The 8,061-nt window shown below is 42.8% G+C and overlaps 1 protein-coding gene across 1 annotated transcript; it reads left to right on the top strand.

The window, feature by feature from the left end:
• The first annotated feature begins 2,809 nt into the window (after positions 1-2,809).
• On the top strand, positions 2,810-4,084 carry foxe3 (forkhead box E3). The gene has a single exon (XM_036521649.1). It carries the CDS (start codon positions 2,810-2,812, stop codon positions 4,082-4,084), a length of 1,275 nt encoding a protein of 424 aa, XP_036377542.1.
• The last annotated feature ends 3,977 nt before the right edge of the window (positions 4,085-8,061 follow it).

Here is an 8,061-nt window from a genome sequence, read left to right as displayed (position 1 = left end):
ATATAGGGAGACCGCATTTGGCGCCTGATAGCATATGGGGACAGGCAGGGTGCAGTGTGACTCTCTAGGTGAGGAGGACACAGAGAAGGGGGAAGGAGGGAGGGAGAGGGGGAATACACAGGGATTATGGCGAGGCCGCAGCCCCGGGGCAGTGTGGCTGTTTCCTGGCCACAGCCCCTGTTTGTCCTGCCTGACCTGGCAGCGCTGGGGGCAGATCCTGCTCCGATACACCCCCGATCCCACGCCTGTCCGAAGCTGTTAGCCACTGAGAGTGAGCAGCTCGCTGGGCTTAGCGTGTCTGAGCTTAGGGGTGGGGTGGGAGGGGGGTGGATGGGGGGGTGGGGTGGACAGGGGAGGGTGGGGGGACGCCCTGGACTTTGTGTTAGAATGGTTGAGTGGTGAGGATGGTAGATGGCTCAAGGCTGGGGGCGCTTATGGTTTATGACTTTGGTTTGATTCATCACTCTGCTTCTTTCATATCAGTCTGTGAGAGAGACGGCGAACGAGTTCTGTTTGTTTAAGCTTTGCTTTGAACACATACGCTCTCGTTCTCTCTCTCCCCTGTCTCTTTTCTTTTTGTTCAGCTCTCTCTCACACACACGCTCTCCCTCGCACTCTCACACACATACACTAGTTGCCAAATTCACACATTTGAACACATTTGATGCATATTAGATTTCCATTGGTATTTCCTTGTGTGATTAATGTGTGTTTGTTCTGTATGAGTCTGTAATACATATGACCATGCATGAAGGAGACCCAATGCAAAGTAAAGTAGCATGTGTGGCAGTGGTTACAGTACTGAACTTTGGTATAGTATCTTGACATTTCTGTATTGTGCCTCAACAAAAGTGGACATAATAATTTCATGATTATTGTTACTTCATGGTTACTGAAAGTGGTAAAATAGTTGTAAAGAATGTGCACTATGTAAAAGAAGTTAACAATTAACATATTGTATTTCAGATGTATAGTGTGTCGGTAATATATGTACGCTTGACTGTGTAAAGTGAATGTAAGCCTTTGTACAGTTTGAGTAAATATGTATTTGAATGTATGTATTGAGTACGTACATACGTACATATTGATACAGTACATACATGAGCATGTACTCATGTATGTACTGTATCAATATTCATAATTTATTTATTGGCATAATCAGTACTAATGAGAATATGCACGTAGCAAGTTCATGTGTTTTATTGAGTGTTGATATGTGCGCAAACAATGTCATCGCAGTGTTCCTGTTCGAGTGTGTACTAAATTATCAAAGTAAACCTCAGTCAGAAGAATTACACCTACAATCTCTCATCATAAGCTCTCACTGTCCAAAAGTAAAAATAAGTGATATTTACTTTTGTCCCGCAAAAGCTTTCACAGCTCAATCGTTTGTTTTTAATGAGTTGTTTTTATTTTTCAATTGGTGGATTGAGCGTTGAGTTTGGAAGCCCACAGTACAGCTCTCTCCTTGTTGTTTCTGGCCTAGATATACACTGAGCCTCCTGAGCAAACTGACACAGAACACAGATACCCCAGGAAAGAGAGCGGGAGAGAGAGAGAGAGGGAGAGAGAGAAAGAGAACAAGTGAGAGAGAATGAGCTTTTTTTTCATTGACCGTGTAATAACAATCATTACAATTTGATTAGGCATGACCATCTTCAATCACTTGTTGAGGTGAGCCTATAGTAGTAGGCTAATAGCCTACAGTAACTTTGTCGCCAATACCCACCCACAGGCGTAAAGTGTGTTTATTCTTGGATGTATAACATTGGTGTTCGTTAAGTGTTTCTTATGATTACATGATTGTATGTGACATCACTCCTCATTGAATGGCTTAACGTGCTAAACGTCCGAAAGTGGCACAAGGGGAATCTAAATAGGATCCGTTCCGAACACCTGGTCAAGAAGAAAGGTGGTCAAAGGGTGAAAGTTTTCCCCGAGAGGCCTGGTTTTGAGATCAGTTCGGTTCACCGATGTTAAACGCAAGTTCCCTCCACTTATCTTTAAGCTCTCAATTCCGTTCCTACCCCCAAGCTCTTGGAAGTTATTATTTGTGCTAATTTAGACGCGCTGTTATCCCAAATCTACAGCCGGAAGATAACGTTCTTGTTCTTACAGGTTACTGATGATGCGTACTTTATACATATAAACAGAAAAATACATCGTTGTGTCAATGAGAATATTAGCATCTAAACGATGGAATTCTTTTCTTTCTTTCTTTCTTTTTTTTTTTTTTTTTTTTACAACACCTATCTTAACTTTCATACTGCATTATACGAGTGTACGGCAATCTCCCCAGCTCCTGAAGCTTTTCCACAATGGACGGCGTAAATGTCGTTACTTAATATGAGGTACTCTTCGAAGGGCCGAATAAAGGTTATGTGCCTCTGTGTGTGTGTGTGTTGGGGGCCGTGATTAGTGCCCTTATTGTCCAATACATTTGCTACTGTCCAATCGAGCAAGGTTCATGTAATAGGCTAACCTGAACCCAGTTGTCAGTCAGGGGGGAGTGCTCTCCCCCCGACTCCCCCGTCACAGAGCAGTCAGTGTCGTCATTCCAGCTTCGGTTTATAAGACTGTCCACTGCACACACACACATACACACACACCTGGCAAGAGAAATATCACAAACAGAGAGGGACAGAAAGCGACCCCTGGCACAAGCTCACACGGACCAAACGGAGAGGAAGAAAGAGGCATAACGACTTACAAGGAAAGTATTCATCATCCTTTTGAAGTGCCTGATTTTCTCAGGTACTGTCGAGAAAAAAACGAGCTACAACTTACGCATTATTAGCACGTCACTTTTATGAATCTTGCAAATTTCTCTTACTTCTCGGGCATGTGCAACATGACGGCAGAGTCCCGGCACTCGCCAGCTGAGGCGGCCAGTCCCGTGGGTGTGTCTCCTAACGTCAGTCTGGACTCCCCTGTTCCCCCGCCACCTCTGCTAATTCAGGCACGGGCTAAGGATGGGGTATTAATCAAGTCTGAACCTCGGGGAAGTAGTCCGAACACGGACCGAGAGGAGGGGGCTCCACTGGGCCACACCGAGGAGCATTTGCCGCCTACGGGGAGCCGGCGTAGGAAGAGGCCGGTGCAGCGAGGGAAACCGCCATACAGCTACATAGCGCTCATAGCTATGGCTATTGCCAACTCCCCTGAAAGAAAACTGACGTTGGGAGGTATTTATAAATTCATCATGGAGCGCTTCCCATTCTACCGCGAGAACTCAAAGAAGTGGCAAAACTCTATTCGGCACAACCTTACTCTTAACGATTGCTTTGTCAAGATCCCCCGAGAGCCAGGCAGACCCGGAAAGGGCAACTATTGGACTCTTGATCCAGCCGCAGAAGACATGTTCGACAACGGTAGCTTTCTACGTAGGAGAAAAAGATTCAAGCGCACTGACGTCAGTACCTACCCGGGGTACATGCAGAGCTCTAGCGCTTTCACACCGACACCCATGGGCAGACCGGCCTACCCCAACACGTTATACCCCGGAATGGGTTCCAGCTATGGCTCGCAGCTGGCAGGATCTCCGCACCCGGCAATGCTGCATCACTACCAGGCCTCGGCAGGTGTGTCTGCGCAAGGGCAACACCGGATGTTCAGCATCGACAACATCATTAGCCAGCAAACGGTAATGCAGTCTGGTCCAGGAGGCGATCTTAACCCACAGGCGTTAGGCTTGGGTGGTGGAGAACTGGGCACCATGGCCGCCAGCTGCTCTGTCAGCGGCGCCGACCCTTCGTCGTGCTTTCAAACGCAGACAGTGAACCCCTCCGCAAGCGTGCTCAGTAGAGGTAGTGGCACCCTCTCCTCAAACCTGGCAGCCGCGTATCCTTATTCATCCTCAGCCTCTCCTCCCCACCTGCCCGCTATGACGCAGCCTAGTTTCTCCCCAGGTAGCTCGCAGGTGTACTGCCCCGGGAACAGGCTGTCTTTGCCGTCTGTCCGTTCTTCGTCTTGCGCTGAGCACACCGAGCAGTTGCTTGGGCTGTCTGGGCCACCAATGAACTCTTATAACAACTCATACATGCGGCAAGCAAACTTTGCGTCGGGACTAGAGCGATACATGTGAGAGCGGAAGGACTGGTATAGACCTACAACCTACAGCCTCATGTATACAAGACATTCCATGTCATTCAGACATAGCGGCGCCATCTGCTCCCTGTCATTTTTAATTCCTTTGATTTGAAAGGCGACTACATTCCAACATTTCACGTTTTCTGTAATAATGTCCTACACATGCCAGTTCACTGGATTAACATTTACAATGTATGTTTCCTAAGATAATTAGTTCATGTGTGTTTGTATTTTGATACACCCTGTCTTACGTGGTTACTCTTTTCCTGTTTGAAAAGAGTTTACGTTTACTAATGTACAGTAGCTACAGGTTAGTAAAGCCGTATCAAACTAAACTAAAGCACTGTATCAATTAAAAAGCAAATGTGATGCTTTCAAATGTATTAGTCCCAAAAATCTAAAGCAATTTTCTCCATGTGATTGTTATGTTAATATTTGTATTTGAACTGTTACAAATGTTTATGATCCGTATTGGAAAGCGCGTCAGTTGTCAGTCCTGGAATTTCTATAAAGTGTCTTGCTGGTTTAATTATGAAATACATATTCAATAATAAAAATTGTTTTATTATAATTCTGTATTCTGCTATCTGTATCTAACACACACCAACAGACCCATCATATTTTATAAAATAAAAATAACATTTTGATTGCAGTTTGATTCGGGCAATTCGATCTCCTATTTACGTTTGCGTTTACAGCCACCTAAAGTGCTGCAATTGTATGTTCAAACAATTGAATTACAAAGTAATTATTACCAGGAGGCACTACTATTACATGATGATGATACATTTTTCTTAGCATTTATTGTAGCCTTTCTGAGATTCTCATGCCTTCGTATCGTAACTTGCTAACATATTTTAAATGTGTATAAAATAAAGACAACGTTTAGATAAATAGTAAGGAGCATTAACAAGCTTTGAATTCTGCATGGCTGGTTTCAAAATACCATAGGCGGAATTTCGACTGTCTAGATTCCACAGCGCGCCCACCTTTGAGGATGTTTACCGAGATAAACAGCCTTGTCGTTACATAATATCACAGGCTGCATCTTTATCACATTACATCTCTGACAGTGACATTACTCTGGGGAACGACATCGCTGAGTATGGCATTGGTAACCATGAAAAGCAAGAAAAATTAATGTGATACCACAATATCTATTTGTAATTCAAATGAACAACAAAAGTTAAGCAACAGCCGAATTCAGAGCTGTATCTATCACATTCAGGCAAGAGGTTCACACAGCTAAACTGAGATGACTTAGAAGTGAGACATTACATCATGAAACGTTTTAAAATAGTGCATGTGGATCATAACAAAATAGCCTGACATATGCACTAATCAACCCTCCGCTAAAGCACTAAAAACTTGTCTGTTCGAATCTATTTTCTCCAGTATGTTTGTTTCAATTGACGGACATTTTTTCAGGTAACGCATCATTCATTGAATAAAACTGCATATGCAGTTGTACACTATTCAGATCAAAATGAGTGCAAACTAATTATCATAAATCCTATAAATAACATATCATTTGGCATATATCAACACATTACGACTGCATCATTGCTAGGTTAAATAAGAAGGTTCATAAGTTCATCTTTAAGTTAACATTAAAGATGTGTCGTGTTTTAGGAACCACGCACTCTATGGCAAACAAAAACCATCCTCGTTAGCGTCGGAGTAAAGCAAGGATGATGCCCATTGTAAACCCTGTTTAAGGTGAGTGCAACAAACGCATAGCATCACCTACAACAACAGGTGGATACTTCAAAACTGGCACTTTTGAATATTTCGCTCTCAGTCATTACTACCAGGTTTGAGCGGACTTCGCTTTCATAGTTTGGTATCATCATCATCATCATCATCATCATCATCATCAACAACAACAACAACAACAACAACAACCCATCACCGACAGCCAGGGATTATTGTGTGTATTTGTGTATTTTGGTGTGAATGGAAGACCCTTTTTCTTGTCAGGAAATTTGCTCCACTGCTACAACAATATTATTACTCTGACTCAAGTTGACGGCGCATCCTCATTGTCTGTGCTTGCCAGCATCCCTGTCCTACCACAACCGCTACTGCTTAAACAGGACAGGCCTATCAAGTACTGTATGTATCTCTATACAGCGCGGGGGAGACGAGGTCGTGCTTTTTATTAAGGGCAGTCTGAGCTCGGAAGGGAAAACAAACGTGTCATTTGACCACACATTCATGCTTCCGTGATTACTAACTAGACTGTGTTCTTAATGTAAAGATTACAGCGACACCTGGCGACACTGACCTTGTTTCTAAGTTTTCGATATATGGAGTGGAGTTCTAATTAAAACTGGTCTAGTACATTTTCGCCTTTGGTGTTATTCATATGTTGTCCGCTAGATGTCAGGCCACACTACAGAACAGATTGAATCTTTGGACATGAGCGCTTCTCAATCTCCCTCTGATTTAAGAATAGTTTTTTTCCGAAAAGAAATCCAGAAGCAGAACTATATTAATGTTTTTTAGAATCAAAATCAGCAGCATCTAAAACAGAATGGATTCATAAATCCCTCGGATAAATCCATTGCCTAAGTGAGAAAGAATTCATTTTAAATTCAAAATATGTCTATGAAATGTATTATTGCCCAATATTTAGTGTCAAATGATGTCGCGGACGAAGAGACAAAAATGAAGCGATGTACCAGTTTTAACCACCAGATGACGATGCCTTAACGTGAACGACCAAATTCAAGGTTGATTCACCTGGCTGCTTTAACTCTTCTTCCATTCCGACCGAAATTTGTTGGCCTCAAGAAGTATGTAGATATGCTGCTTGGCGTGTCTTAGGCTATATTTAAAGTTAGTGTTGTATTTTTTAAAATCTTGTAGCTAGCTGAATTCTTCCAACCAACGGACCAACGCGCATGTTGTATGTTTTAAACTGTAGGTGATTAATATTCTATTTTTCACCAGCCATGGTGTTTGCCTAGTTTGTGATTCTGCGATGTTAGCTATGCACTTTATAAATTACATGTTCTGGCTACGCGAAGAGACGTTAGTAACCACATCTCATTCATATTTTATTATCTGTGACCCAACAGCACAAGTGAGTTTGTGATTGTGGGTATTTTCCCATGGGTCAATACTTAACAACAGTGTGCTGCTAACCTGAGCATGTCTGTTGTGTTTCAAGCCATTTTAACTTGTCTATTTAATATATTGGAGGAATTCCTGATTAGTATCGACTCAAAGTTGCTGGCTAGATATGCCAAATTGTTTATTTATAAGGGAACGTTTGCTACGTCCCTTAAGTCACACAGTCACTCTGAGTGAAATAAATGTCAGCAGCGCGCATGAACTCTAATAAAGAGAATAAACATTTCATCTTGATTTTCAAAATGCGAAGGCGTAATAGGGAGAACCGTGACCCGTAGTGGTGATTTGGCCGTGCTCCCGTGCAGCTGTCCGAGTCTTCAGCTCGGCGATGTGAGTTATGCGACCGCTGCCAGCTGACGATCCAGAGAGGATTGGGAATGGGAAGCGGGTTATCGGGTTGAGTGAGTGAGTGTGTCGCTAAAGAGAACTTTTAGGGAAAGGACGAGATGAACGGGTCTGTTACCGTCCCCATTCTTCAGGCAAGGCATTTTTATAGAAATAAACATTATAGTTACGGTTCTTCTCCTTCCGCAGCACATTGCAGGCATCAACGTGAAGCCAAGTTGAGTCAAGTGAATGGGTGTCATCAATATCCCAGAACAAACAGTTTCAATAAGACAGTTTAAAATTAATTCAATTTAATATAGGCTACATTAATAGATTCGTCTTGGATTTATAAATCAAAACGTGTCCAGCTATCTTTCCACAACCATTGTTACCCAGTACAGTATGCAATTGACGATACAATTCATATAAAATATCAAACAAGTGGTCACGGTCTCTCTGGAATTGAACACGACGATGGTATGTTTGAAAGACAGTGTAAATTACGCT

Source organism: Megalops cyprinoides, chromosome 2, assembly GCF_013368585.1.
Source record: "Megalops cyprinoides isolate fMegCyp1 chromosome 2, fMegCyp1.pri, whole genome shotgun sequence".
Lineage (NCBI taxonomy): Eukaryota > Metazoa > Chordata > Actinopteri > Elopiformes > Megalopidae > Megalops > Megalops cyprinoides.
Note: the sequence above shows the minus strand (reverse complement) of the source record. Positions and strands in the feature narration are given on the sequence as shown.

Bases quoted from the DNA above. Each gene is read 5' to 3' on its own strand.
- foxe3 (XM_036521649.1), top strand. From the start codon at position 2,810: ATGAATCTTGCAAATTTCTCTTACTTCTCGGGCATGTGCAACATGACG.